The sequence below is a fragment of the Aquarana catesbeiana genome, linkage group LG07 (genome assembly GCF_042186555.1).
Source record: "Aquarana catesbeiana isolate 2022-GZ linkage group LG07, ASM4218655v1, whole genome shotgun sequence".
In the NCBI taxonomy this organism is placed as follows: domain Eukaryota; kingdom Metazoa; phylum Chordata; class Amphibia; order Anura; family Ranidae; genus Aquarana; species Aquarana catesbeiana.
The window spans coordinates 235,576,095-235,590,442 of NC_133330.1; the positions used below are offsets into that span (position 1 = coordinate 235,576,095).

Consider the following 14,348-nt stretch of genomic DNA (forward strand, 5'->3'; position numbering starts at 1 on the left):
GCTGACTGCCCAACGATGCCAGAATATTCCCTTCCACGTGATGGTAGAGAGATGGAACGGTCTTACGTGAAAAGTAGTAGCAACTGGGAACCTGCCATTGTGGTACAGCACATGGTCTGAGTTCACGGAAGGGGGCAGAATCCACCAGGCTGAAAGGCAGAAGTTGGAGAGCCAACAGCTTTGACAAGCTTGCATTTAGACGCTGGGCATGTGGGTGGCAGGGACTGTATTTTTGTTCCGCTGCAGCAGATGGGGCAGAGAAATTTGACGGCTACAGTCTACAGCTGGTGGTGTGTTGCTGGCAGATGTGCTGCTAGGACCTGGGACACCCTGTGCTAATACCATCATCCCTGTCAGTGGAGGCTGCTGAAAAGTAATGACTCAGTATAGCAGGGGCAGACTGAAGTGGGTAAGGAGGAGGAGGAGGGACAGATTTGTGCCCCTTTTGTGTGGCTTTTAAGTGCTCTTGCCAACTGGCTGAGTGGTTGAGCTGTTAACCACTTCAGCCCCAGAAGTATTTACCCCCTTCCTGACCAGTGCGTTTTTTGTGATTCGGCACTGCGTCATTTTAACTGACAATTGCGCGGTCGTGCGACGTGGCTCCCAAACAAAATTGACGGCCTTTTTTTCCAACAAATAGAGCTTTCTTTTGGTGGTATTTGATCACCTCTGCGGTTTTTATTTTTTGCGCTATAAACCAAAAAATAGCGACAATTTTGAAAAAAACGCATTATTTTTTACTTTTTGCTATAATAAATATCCCCAAAAAATATTTAAAAAAAACATTTTTTTTCCTCAGTTTAGGCCGATACGTATTCTTCTATATATTTTTGGTTAAAAAAAATCGCAATAAGCGTTTATTGATTGGTTTGCGCAAAAGTTATAGCGTTTACAAAATAGGGGATATTTTTATGGCATTTTTATTATTAATTTTTTTTTACTAGTAATGGCGGCGATCAGCGATTTTTATCATGACTGCGATATTATGGCAGACGCATCGGACATTTTTGACACATTTTTGGGACCATTGTCATTTATGCAGCAATCGGTGCTATACAAATGCACTGATTCCTGTGTAAATGACACTGGCAGTGAAGGGGTTAACCACTAGGGGGCTAGGGAGGGGTTGAGTGTGTCCTAGGGATGTGTTACTAACTGTGGGTGGGCGTGGCTACATGTGACACGTCACTGATCTCTGTTTCCAATCACAGGGAGCAGAGATCAGTGACACTGTTACTAGGTAGAACGTGGAGATGCTGTTTACATCAGCATCTCCCCGTTCGTCCTCTCCGTGAGGCGATCGCGGGTATCCCCGCGGCGATCGAGTCCACGGGACCCGCGACCCGGCTCGCGCACGCCATGGAACGGCGACAAATACAAAGGGACGTATGGGTACGTCCATTTGCCCAGCCGTGCCATTCTGTCGACGTACATCGGCGTGCGCCGGTCAGAAACCGGTTAAGCATGTGGTACCCAAATGGCTGGTGTTTTTGCCACATTTGATGTGCCTGAGACAGTTTGCAGATAGCAACAGTGCGATCTGCTGCAGATGTGCTGAGAAAAGGCCCAGACAGCTGAGCTTTGGGAAGTGGGCCGGGAGATAACAGCTGCAGAATGTGATGGAATGGGGTGGCTGCTCTCTCTACCCTTTCTTGATGTCGGCCTCCTTGGGGTTGTGACCCCTCACCTTCAGTTTCCTCCTCTGCTCTATCTGGCACTCAAGTCACATCAGTGACCTCATCATCATCATCATCTCCATCTCCCCCATCATCATCATTACCACTGGAGACAACTTGGCAATACGCTGTGGCTGGGGGAACCTGAATGCCAATTTGTCTACCAGTGTTCTCCCGTCTCTCTAGGCTCATGTTCCTGTCATCCTCAACTTCAGAACCAACATCTGAATCCAGTAATGGCTGGGCATCATCAAGGAGCAAGTGGCTGATGCTGTGGTCAAATAACTCAGCGGACTCCTCCGTGGCTGATGTTGGGGCTATGGCAGGAATAGATGTGGATAAGGAAGCAGGTTTATCCACTCTGGCAACTGCAGGGGACTGCACACTTGTCTCTGCTTGCGTGACAGAGGATGAGGAAGGTTTAGTAAGCCAGTCCACCACCTATCTGCATGCTGTGGCTGGATAGCACGGGCAAACTCACTAAGCAGAGGAAATTATGCCCTGCCTGAGGACTCACCACCACGTCCACCTTTGCCTGTGGACACATTTGTTGCAGGCCCCCTTACAGTGCCAAGGGAACATCTGCCTCTCCTTGTTGTCCTCCCAGACATTATTGGGAGGGAGGGGGCGGTGCCTATAAGCAAATGTAAAGAAGTGCAAATCTGTACATAGATACACTTTAATCAATGTCAAGTGGTGTTTGTGCACTTTAATTTGAGTACTCACACTACACAGACACACTCCATGGATACACTATAATATACTGCAATATAATGCGCCAAACTCACAGTGACGCACAGAACTATATGGCGTTAAACTTGCAGTAACGCACACAGATGTAAATGGCGTTATACTTGCAGTAATGTAAACAGAAGTAAATGGCGTTAAACTTGCAGTAACGCACAAAACTATATGGCGTTAAATTGTCAGTAACGCACACAGAACTATATGGCGTTAAACTGGCAGTAACGCACACAAAACTATATGGCGTTAAACTGGCAGTAACGCACACAGAAGTAAATGACGTTAAACTTGCAGTAATGCACAAAACTATATGGCGTTAAACTGGCAGTAATGCACACAGAACTATATGGCGTTAAACTGGCAGTTATGCCGCGTACACACGAGCGGACTTTCTGGCAGAAAAGGTCCGACGGACATTCTGATCGTGTGTGGGCTTCATTGGACCTTTTCTGTCGAAAAATCTGACGGACCTTAGAAATAGAAAATGTTTCAAATGTTTGTGACGGACTTGATTCCTATCGAAAAAAAAGTTTGTCTGTATGCTAGTCCGACGGACCGAAAACGACGCATGGGCAGCTATTGGCTACTAGCTATTGAACTTCCTTTTCTAGTCCGGTCGTACGACATCACTAGGGATGAGCTTTGAGTTCGAGTCAAACTCATATTCGACTCGAACATCGGGTGTTCGCGGCAAATTTGAAGGCCGCGGAACACCCTTTAAAAGTCTATAGGAGAAATCAAAAGTGCTAATTTTAAAGGCTTATATGCAAGTTATTGTCATAAAAAGTGTTTGAGGACCCGGGTCCTGCCCCAGGGGACATGGATCAATGCAAAAAAAAGTTTTAAAAACGGCCGTTTTTTTCAGGAGCAGTGATTTTAATAATGCTTAAAGTCAAACAATAAAAGTGTAATATCCCTTTAAATTTCGTACCTGGGGGGTGTCTATAGTATGCCTGTAAAGGGGCGCATGTTTCCCGTGTTTAGAACAGTCTGACAGCAAAATGACATTTCAAAGGAAAAAAAGTCATTTAAAACTACTCGCGGCTATTAATGAATTGCCGGTCCGACAATACACATAAAAGTTCATTGATAAAAATGGCATGGGGATTCCCCAAAGGGGAACTCTGAACCAAAATTTAAAAAAAAATGACATGGGGTCCCCCTAAATTCCATACCAGGCCCTTCAGGTCTGGTATGGATATTAAGGGGAACCCCGTCCAAATTTTTTTTTTAAAATGGTGTGGGGTCGCCCTCAAAATCTATACCATACCCTTCAGGTCTGGTATGGATTTTAAGGGGAACCCCGCACCAAAATAAAAAAAAATGGCATGGGGTCTCCCCAAAAATCCATACCAGACCCTTATCCGAGCACGCAACCTGGCAGGCCGCAGGAGAAGAGGGGGGGACGAGAGAGTGCCCCCCCTGAACCTTACCAGGCCACATGCCCTCAACATTGGGAGGGTGCTTTGGGGTAGCCCCCCAAAACACCTTGTCCCCATGTTGATGGGGACAAGGGCCTCATCCCCACAACCCTTGCCTGGTGGTTGTGGGGGTCTGCGGGCGGGGGGCTTATCGGAATCTGGGAGCCCCCTTTAACAAGGGGACCCCCAGATCCCGGCCCTCCCCCCTCTGTGAAATGGTAAGGGAGTACAAAAGTACCCCTGCCATTTCACAAAAAAGTGTCAAAAATGTTAAAAATTACAAGAGACAGTTTTTTCTTTATTTAAATGATTCTTCTATCTTCCTTCGGTTTCTTCCTCCATCTTCTTCTTCTTCTGGTTCTTCTGGTTCTTTCTCCGGTGTTCTCATCCGGCATCTTCCTCCGCGGCGCCGGCATCTTCTTCTCTTCGTCTTCTGGGCCGCTCCACATCCAGGATGATGGGATGGGAGGCTCGCGCTGTGTGATGCTTCTCCTCTTCTGACGGTTCTTATATAACGGAGGGCGGCGCCACCTGGTGACCCCGCCCCCCTCTGACGCACGGGGACTTCCCTGTGGCATTCCCCGTGACGTCAGAGGGGGCGGACAGGGAAGTCACCATGCGTCAGAGGGGGCGGGGTCACCGGGTGGCCCCACCCTCCGTTATATAAGAACCGTCAGAAGAGGAGAAGCGTCACACAGCGGGAGCCTCCCATCCCATCATGCTGGATGCGGAGCGGGCCAGAAGACGAAGGGAAGAAGACGCCGGCACCGCGGAGGAAGATGCCGGACGAGAACACCGGAGGAAGAACCAGAAGAAGAAGATGGAGGAAGAAACCGAAGGAAGATAGAAGATAGAAGAAAGAAGAAGCATTTAAATAAAGGAATTTTCAAAAACTGTCTCTTGTCATTTTTAACATTTTTGACACTTTTTTTGTGAAATGGTAGGGGTACTTTTGTACCCCCTTACCATTTCACACAGGGGGGAGGGCCGGGATCTGGGGGTCCCCTTGTTAAAGGGAGCTTCCAGATTCCGATAAGCCCCCCCCACCCGCAGACCCCCACAACCACCGGGCAAGGGTTGTGGGGATGAGGCCCTTGTCCCCATCAACATGGGGACAAGGTGTTTTGGGGGGCTACCCCAAAGCACCCTCCCAATGTTGAGGGCATGTGGCCTGGTACGGTTCAGGAGGGGGTGCTCTCTCGTCCCCCCCTCTTTTCCAGCGGCCTGCCAGGTTGCGTGCTCGGATAAGGGTCTGGTATGGATTTTTGGGGAGACCCCACGCCATTTTTTTTTAAATTTTGGCGCAGGGTTCCCCTTAAAATCCATACCAGACCTGAAGGGTCTGGTATAGATGTTGAGGGGGACCCCACGCCATTTTTCTTTTTAAATTTTGGACGGGGTTCCCCTTAATATCCATACCAGACCTGAAGGGCCTGGTATGGAATTTAGGGGGACCCCCCACGTCATTTTTTTTTAAATTTTGGTTCGGGGTTCCCCTGTGGGGAATTCCCATGCCATTTTTATCAATGAACTTTTATATGTACTGTCGGACCGGCAATTCATTAATAGCCGCGAGTAGTTTTAAATTACTTTTTTTCCTTTGAAATGTCATTTTGCTGTCAGACTGTTCTAAACACGGGAAACATGCCCCCCTTTACAGGCATACTATAGACACCCCCCAGGTATGAAATTTAAAGGAATATTACACTTTTATTGTTTCACTTTAAGCATTATTAAAATCACTGCTCCTGAAAAAACGGCCGTTTTTAAAACTTTTTTTGCATTGATCCATGTCCCCTGGGGCAGGACCTAGGTCCCCAAACACTTTTTATGACAATAGCTTCCATATAAGCCTTTAAAATTAGCACTTATGATTATTCATGTCCCATAGACTTTGACGGTGTTCGCGTGTTCGAACAAATTTTTTGCCTGTTCGCATGTTCTGGTGAAAACCGAACAGGGGGGTGTTCGGCTCATCCCTAGTCATCACGTTCGAAATGATCGGACTTTGGTGGGATCGTGTGTAAGCAAGTCCGTTTCGTAGGAACTCTGTCAGAACTCCGTTGAAAAGTCCTTCGGAGTTTAGTCCGACGAGAAGTCCGCTCGTGTGTGCGCAGCATTACGCACACAAAACTATATGACGTTAAACTGGCAGTAACACACACAGAAGTAAATGGCGTTAAACTGGCAGTAACGCAATCAAATAGGTGATTTTCAACCTTCACTAAACTGACACTATCTAAACTGTCCCTACTCTACAGGCATGTACTGGCCATCAGGACTACCGGGAGTTTCCTGGTGGGCCCTCCTTCCTTCCCGTCCACCCCGTACATAACATCATCCGGGAAGGATGAGAAGAGTGGAGGGGCAAGCAGAGAGCAGCGCGCCATGAGAGGTCTTATTGCATTCATCGGGTGAGGCTGTGTATTATCGCCATCACTGGGGAGGGGGAGCAGAGGCAGCCAGTACAGATGTAGGGGGCCTGGGCCCCAACAGGATCGTAGGAGGCCCCATAATACACTCCTGTTTCCCCCACCCCCCACTGGGTCCCCCTCTGTCCTCCACCCCCCCCACTGTGTCCCCCTCTGTCCTCCACCCCCCACTGTGTCCCTCTCTGTCCTCCACCCTCCACGGTGTCCTCCTTGTTCTCCACCCCCATAGTGTCCCCCACCCCCCATGGTGTCCCCCTGTATCCTCTACCCCCTACGGTGTCCCCCTGTGTCCTCCACGGTGTCGCCTTGTCCTCCACCCCCCACGGTGTCCTCCACCCCCCATGATGTCCTTCACCCCCACAGTGTCCTCCACCACCCACTGTGTCCCACTGTGTCCTCCACCCCCCCACGGTGTCCCACTGTGTCCTCCACCCCCCATGGTGTCCTCCACCCCCCCCGCGGTGTACTCCTGTGTCCTCCACCCCCAACAGTATATATATAAAGTGGGCCGGTCTGGATGAAGTCAAGGGCCAAATTTTTGTCCCAGTCCAGCCCTGCTACTCTAGCTATACACTAATGTCAAGATTACTGACACAGTCTCACTATACTACACTGAAACTATCTGAGCTGTCCCTACTCTACACCAATGTATTCATGAATGACATGGTCTCACCACACTACAGTGAAACTATCTGAGCTGTCCCTACTCTAGTTGCACACTATGCAAAGCTGAATGATGGTCCTCCTCACTACACTCACACTATCCCTAGGCTGACACTAAACTAATATTCTACACTGACAATTGAAGCAAAATAGCACAGTATAGCACACTAACTAATAGCACTGAACAGAGCCCTATTCTATCTCTCTCTATGCCGAAATCACACTGAAAATGGCTGCCATTGAAAGAATACTTTAATACTGTGGCGTGGGAATGAGCCATGATTGGAAAAAGTCATGATGTCAGTGTCCAGTCATGACTCTGACAGTGCTCTGTGCCCTGTTTGCCTGAAGTTTTCACTGCTTTAGCCAATCAGGGCTTGCAATGCACTGTTCAGTGCCGCAATGCATTGTGGTTGGTTTGGCGGGCCAGAAGGTTGAACGACCCGTTTGACTAATCGCCGAACATCCGAACAACGAAAGTTCGGCCCGAACTTATGCTTGGGCCGAACCGTTCACCCATCCCTATTGCATAGCACAACAGAGTCTGCTTGAAACAGAAGGAATTCACATTTCACCCAGTACCACTGATGAATCTCACAGATAAAGCCCACTATTATAGAACCACTTATTTTAAACTGCATACAGCTGTTTTCGGCTTGTTGGCCATTCTCAGTGCAGTGCATGGGAAAAAAAAATCTTGTATGGAGAAGGGATTGGGTACCAGCAAGAAAATATAACCAAACAGGTTATGTTCAGAAGGGCTAAAATAAACCAATTAGCTCTCCACTAAGCCAGTATAGTACAGTAAAGCCTTCTTAAAACAGAAGGTATTTACATATCTCAACCAATGGTTCTGAATACACAGATAGCTTAGGGGCATAAATGATTTGCATGGCTCCACCCACTATCGCAACATGAAGTATAATCCCCTTATTTTTAGGATATGAGATGGAAACAGACATCTGAATATCTTCTGTTCTAAAAAATGCTCTACTGTGAAAGTAAAGTCTAGTTTTTTTTTTACACTAAAAATAACAAACATGTTATACTTATCTGCTCTGTGCAGTGGATTTGCGCAGAGCACCCTAGATTCTCCTCTTCTCGGGTCCCTCTTCTGTGCTCCTAGCCCCTCCCTCCTGTCAAGTGCCCCCACAGCAAGCAGCTTGCTATGGGAGCTCCTGAGCGGAGTCACAGCTCCCTGTGTCCATTCAAAGATGGAGCCCCGGCCCGGCCCCACCCCTCTCTAACCTGATTGGTTGACTGACTTTGACAGCAGCGGGAGCCAATGGCGCCACTGCTATGTCTCAGCCAATCAAGAGGAGTGTCTTGGATGGCCAAGGCACTCGTGGAAATCGCTGGAGAGAGATGGGGTGCAGGTGTGTATTAGGGGGTGCTGGAGGGCGGCTGCTGCACACAGAAGGTTTTTTATCTTAATGCATAGATAAGCCACCTTTACAATCCCTTTAAGTCCTGCTAGATCACTTCAGACTGGTCCCTTTTGCAGGTATAGCTACAGTGGGTATAAAAAGTCTACACACCCCTGTTAAAATGTCAGGTTTCTGTGGTGTAAAAAAAATGAGACAAAGATCAATAATTTCAGAACATTTTCCACCTTTAATGTGACCTATAAACTTTACAACTCAGTTGAACAACAAACTGAAATCTTTTAGGTGGAGGGAAGTAAAAATAAAAAACTAAAATATGGTTGCGTCCTGTGCACACCCTTACACTAATACTTTGTTGAAGCACCTTTTATTTTATTACAGCACTCAGTCTTTTTGGGTATGAGTCTATCAGCATGGCACATCTTGACTTGGCAAGATTTGCCCACTCTTCTTTGCAAAAACACTCCTAATCTGCCAGACTGCGAGGGCATCTTCCTGTGCACAGCCCTCTTCAGATCACTCCACAGATTTTCAATCGGATTCAGGTCTGGGCTCTGGCTGGCCCATTCCAAAACGTTGGTCTTCTTCTGATGAAGCCATTCCTTCATTGATTTGGATGTATGCTTTGTGTCATTGTCATGCTAAAAGATGAAGTTCCTCTTCATGTTCAGCTTTCTAGCAGAAGCCTGAAGGTTTTGTACCAATATTGACTGGTATTTGGAACTGCTTATAACTCCCTCTATCTTGACTAAGGCCCCTGTTCCAGCTGAAGAAAAACAGCCCCAAAGCATGATTCTGCCGCCACCATGCTTCACAGTGGGTATGCTGTTCTTTTGGTGATGTGCAGTGTTGTTTTTGCACCAAACCTTTATTTTGGAATTATGGCCAAAAAGTTCAACCTTGGTTTCATCAGACCATAACACATTTTCTCACATGCTTTTGGGAGAGTTCAGGTGTGTTTCTGCAAAATGTAGCCGTGCTTGGATGTTTTTCTTTGTAAGAAAAGGCTTCCGTCTTGCCTCTCTACCCCATAGACCAACCATATGAAGAATATGGGAGATTGTTGTCACATGTACCACACAGCCAGTACTTGCCAAATATTCCTACAGCTCCTTTAACGTTCAGCCCCAGAAAGGATTTACCCCTTTCCTGACCAGAGCACTTTTTGCGATTCGGCCCTGTGTCGCTTTAACTGACAATTGCGCGGTCATGTGACGTTGTACCGAAACAAAATCGACGTCCTTTTTTTCCCACAAATAGAGCTTTCTTTTGGTGGTATTTGATCACTTCTGTGGTTTTTTTATTTTTTACGCTATAAACAAAAAAAGAGCGACAATTTTGAAAAAAACGCATTATTTTTTACTATTTGCTACAATAAATATCCCCCAAAAATATATAAAAAAACAAGTTTTTTCCTCAGTTTAGGCCGATATGTATTCTCCTACATATTTTTGGGAAAAAAAATTGCAATAAGTGTATTTTGATTGGTCTGCGCAAAAGTTATAGCGTCTACAAAATACGGGATCGTTTTATGGCATTTTTATTTTTAATTTTTTTTATTAGTAACAGCAGTGATCTGCAATTTTTTTTTTTTATCGTGACTGCGACATTATGGCGGACACATCGGACGTTTTTGACACTATTTTGGTACCATTGTCATTTATACAGTGATCAGTGCTATAAAAATGTAAATGACACTGGCAGTAAATGGGGTTAACCACTGGGGGGTGATGAAGGGGTTAAGTGTGTCCTAGGAAGTGATTCTAACTGTGGGGGGAGGGGCTACAACACACATGACAGCGATCACTGCTCTCGATGACAGAGAGCAGTGATCTCTGTCCTGTCACTAGGCAGAATGGGGAAATGCTTTGTTTACAAAAGCATCTCCCCGTTCTACCTCTCCGTGACACGATCGCGGACACCCAGCAGACATCGAGTCTGCCGGGCCCACGGTCGCGGAGAACGCTTCTTAAAGGGGATGTACCTGTACGCCCTTTTGCCCACCAGCGCCATTCTGCTGATGTATATTGGCGTGTGCTGGTCAGAAAGCGGTTAAAATCCAGTAATACACTGTCTCACCCTGCTCTGCACATGCTCAGTTGCTCTCTATTTTTTTAGGCACTGCCAAATTTGTAGAGGTCGATCTGCTGATAGCCTAAAGATATACTTTTTTTAGGGCCTCTGGGCTTTGGCAAAATGGCATCCTCCAGCAAGAAGAAACGGGAACAATGCTGGAGGCAATTTACAAGACACACTCATTTTGGTAGCATAATTATTAATGCAAAATGTATGTTCCTTGCCAAAAAACGTTTTTTTTTATCGAGCTGTTGTCAGTAAAGTTCCATTTTAACATAAGCTTTTGTGTTATACTTATTTTGTTTATTGCATATATATTGTTTTTGGTGTAGTACAAACAGGCATGTCCATTATGCATTTGAGAAAGGGTAAAAAAATGGCACAATTCTTGATATTGTTTCATTATGGTCATGTTTAGTTAGACAGCTTTAAATTATTAGACATCTGATGACATATTCCAGCAGGTATATTTTATGACTTGATTTATTGTAAAGATTAACTTTACTTTAACTATACAGACCTTCAGTTACCTTTGCAGCATTAAGAAGACAATTATTTATATTTGTTTAAAGTACTATTATCTTATCATGAATAGGAAAGTTTCCACCAGTCATTGCAGAGTATAGGACGTCATGCTTTGCCCCTCAACGGCATGGGTTTTAATACATGCATACCTTCCAACAGATAAAATCCAGACACAAGTAAGAAAGAGGGAAAAGAAAAAACAAGCGACTGATGGAATGTAGCTCATAGGCTTCTAATGTTTTCACAAGTGTTATTTTAACACACAAAGCTAAATTTTAATTCTTTTCCTCCCAATATTTATCCATTTACATAGGCCATTTTCCAAACAAGGCGCTGCCCTCAGCAGGGATGTTGCCATGGTTACACGGAATTTTCTGCAATAGCAATAACCCTTGTTTTCGAAGCCCTACACGTGGAGAGTCGCCTGGCGTGGTTTCAAACTACAACAATTCCATGTAAGCAGTCATGCCTGTATTAAGCGATTAGCCTTGATGGCAATATATTTACATTCTACTGATATCTCTTTGAGACATGGCATTTGTTGGTGATTTTTCATACTTAGCTATACTTTTTAACGTCAAGGAAAAAGTTCATGCGCAGGTGAAACATTCCCCTGAATTCTTTGAAAAACATTACGAGGCATGGTAAATGCCTTAAAATCTGTGGCTAGGGTATGGGGGTAGGGGAATTCTTCAAAGGCACCTGTGTTTAGTCTTCATGGAGAGAAATCAGACATTTAGTAACAATAGTTCATTTTTTACCCAGAAAGAGAAAGGCTGCAATGTCTGTATGTACACATCTTGTTAACAAACAGATGACTTCCTCACTGCTAGCATGTGCTCCCCAAAGTACCATTAAAGGAAATCTGTCATGAGGGACATATGACACCTGCCATTTCTGACCTTTCCTTTTAAAAGTGCTAGTTCTTGCTGTCATGTTGATGCTCTGGAACAGAGATAAAGATTTTTTATTATATTTTTGTTTTTTCTCTGACTTTGCTTTCTGCATGATTGTTCCTGGTTGCTGACATTGCCAGCTTTTTTAAAAGGAAAGTCACAATGGAAGCCTCCATATTTTTCCAATGACAGAAATACTTTACGGGGCCCACATATGTGAAGATTTATCAAAAATAAGGTTTCTTTCAAACCTTATTGCTAAATACGGATTCCCCTTGACCTTTCCTCCCTAATGTATCTGTTTGGATAACATTCTGGAGCTGATTGGTTCATATTTCATAGGGTTGATTCAGCATGTACTAGGGTCTCCCAATTGATATAGGCAATTGGCACTTGCATAGAATGCCCATACCAGTTTTGACCAGATAAATTACCGACTGGGTCACCAAGTAAAGGTCTCTGTTGACCTGACCTGCATATGTATGGATCATATATAACTTTGTTGTATTGAGACTGCAGACCATATTGTAAAATACCTCAACCAGCAAGAGAGGGATAAGTTTGTGTATGATGCTACATTCAGAGTTCCCGGGTTAGCTTAAAAGTTTTGACACTGTGAAGCTGGACATGGAGAAGTTTGTAAGTGATCTTTTTGGGTGTCAGGGGCTCCTAACCTACACCAACTTGTAGGCAGGTATAGTATATTCTCCTTGCTGTAGGTGGCTCTGTGTGTGGTACTGCTATGCAGGGGGAAGTGAAGGCTGAAAGGAACATTGTTCCTCTGCAGACCCTGTATATGTCATTAGGGGAGCTGTGGTTCGATTGGACACTGCAGCCCTGAGTGACCTCTACAGCCATCTGTAGTTTAGGCATTGATAATAAATATAAATACAAAAACAATGTGCTTAGGAATGCAACAAATTCACGAAAACAAAGTTGCTACTTGAATAACATAAACATAACAAAAGATGAAAAACATAAATCTATAACTGTGTATATATAATATAATTCACAGTAGCGCTCTTAAATGTGTCCAGTAAAAACAAAAAAGACAAAAAATGTCCTTAATGATAAAAAATGAATATAAATATATATAAATACGGTGAAAAAATTATATATATAAAAAAGTAAAACAGTCTTAAAAAAAAACACGCCAAAAAAGCAGCCCTGATTGAATAGTGAAAAAGCAATATGTGTGATGATGACACCAATTCCTCCACCAAAGTGATAAATGGGAGATCAACTCCCATTGGGAAACAAGCTCACCAGATGATGTTGACATTCACTCTCATGTTTGACAAACAAGCTTAAAGATTATATGGAACAGCTGCTGAAAAACGCCACACTCCTTTCACATGCCAGGATTTGAGTCCACTTCTCTTTTAAAGTCTTCAGCGCCCACTGGCCAGCATGGATGCAAGTTTAAAATTATGTTGTGAAGTTGTTCTTTCATATAATGCTCAGGAACAACAAGTACAGTAACTGACTCCAGCCCTGCTTTAGCCTCAGAGGTTCCTCATCAGAGGTATAAAGAGAGAGGGGGGGGGTGCTGCGCTAACCAGAGGGGTCTTAGATTATAGGGATAGGTAGTATTTCCTAGTATCCATAGATCCCGAGGTTTTCAATAGTAAAAAACGTCAGAAAATCGCATGAATTGGAATAGAGAGTGTGTATAGATGTAGTGACTCAAAATTGATTATGTATATATAGATCCAATCGGTGATAAAAATATATAATAATAAACACTGGTGCATATATTGATTAAAAATTATATAAAAACCAATATTACATATGTTAAAAATGTTTAGAAATTCAATATAGCCAAAGTGCTCGTGCTCTTGTGCCTTAAATCTAAAGATCAAACTCATACATATGCTCAAGTGCAAAATGAGGCAATAAAATAAAAACAAAAACTAACAAGTCATATATCAAGTGAAAACAAACAAAAAACGAGTGAAGCAAACAAGAAAAAAAGGAAGAAATGGTCGCCTGATCCTTATGTTGCGACCCGTGCGACAGTACAAGTATAATGTGAATGATCACGTGAGTGAATAAACCCTCTTTGATAATTAGTGTCCAGAGTAAATTAATAATACAAGTGTCCAAAGAAATAAATAGTGTTCAAAAGCCAGTGCTTAAACGCAATACTCCAATGACAGTGGGGTGTTGCTATGCAGATCAGACACTCTATATCTTCTTCATGCAGCATGCACTAGTGTAGATAATGGCCCCTTACCTAGCGGTGCTAGGTCAACCGCATTTAAGTTGTTAACTCTCGAGGTCCTGGGTCTCTCCTGTGTCTCTGTGTCCAGACTTGCTGACTCTACAGGATCCTATTGGGGGCTGGGATATGTCTAGTTGTGGTCCTAACTGGGGTCCTGGGACAGTGCGGCTCCTAGCTCCTCCTCCACATCATGTCTCCATTGTATGTAAGATATAGGATAAAGTACCCAGATAGTGAAGAATGTTTTTATAGGTCGCTTTATTCACATAAACCATGTACAGAGTACTCACATTAGCAGTTGTTCTC

At 44.4% G+C, this 14,348-nt stretch overlaps 1 protein-coding gene across 2 annotated transcripts in view; it reads left to right on the forward strand.

The window, feature by feature from the left end:
* The window catches only part of ABCA4 (ATP binding cassette subfamily A member 4), a 450,770-nt gene that overhangs the window by 68,110 nt on the left and 368,312 nt on the right, over positions 1-14,348 (forward strand). For both annotated transcript variants that reach the window (XM_073593112.1, XM_073593113.1), the window contains exon 4: positions 11,236-11,377. In XM_073593112.1, coding sequence (XP_073449213.1) covers positions 11,236-11,377 — 142 coding nt within the window. The remainder of the gene's footprint in view (positions 1-11,235; positions 11,378-14,348) is intronic.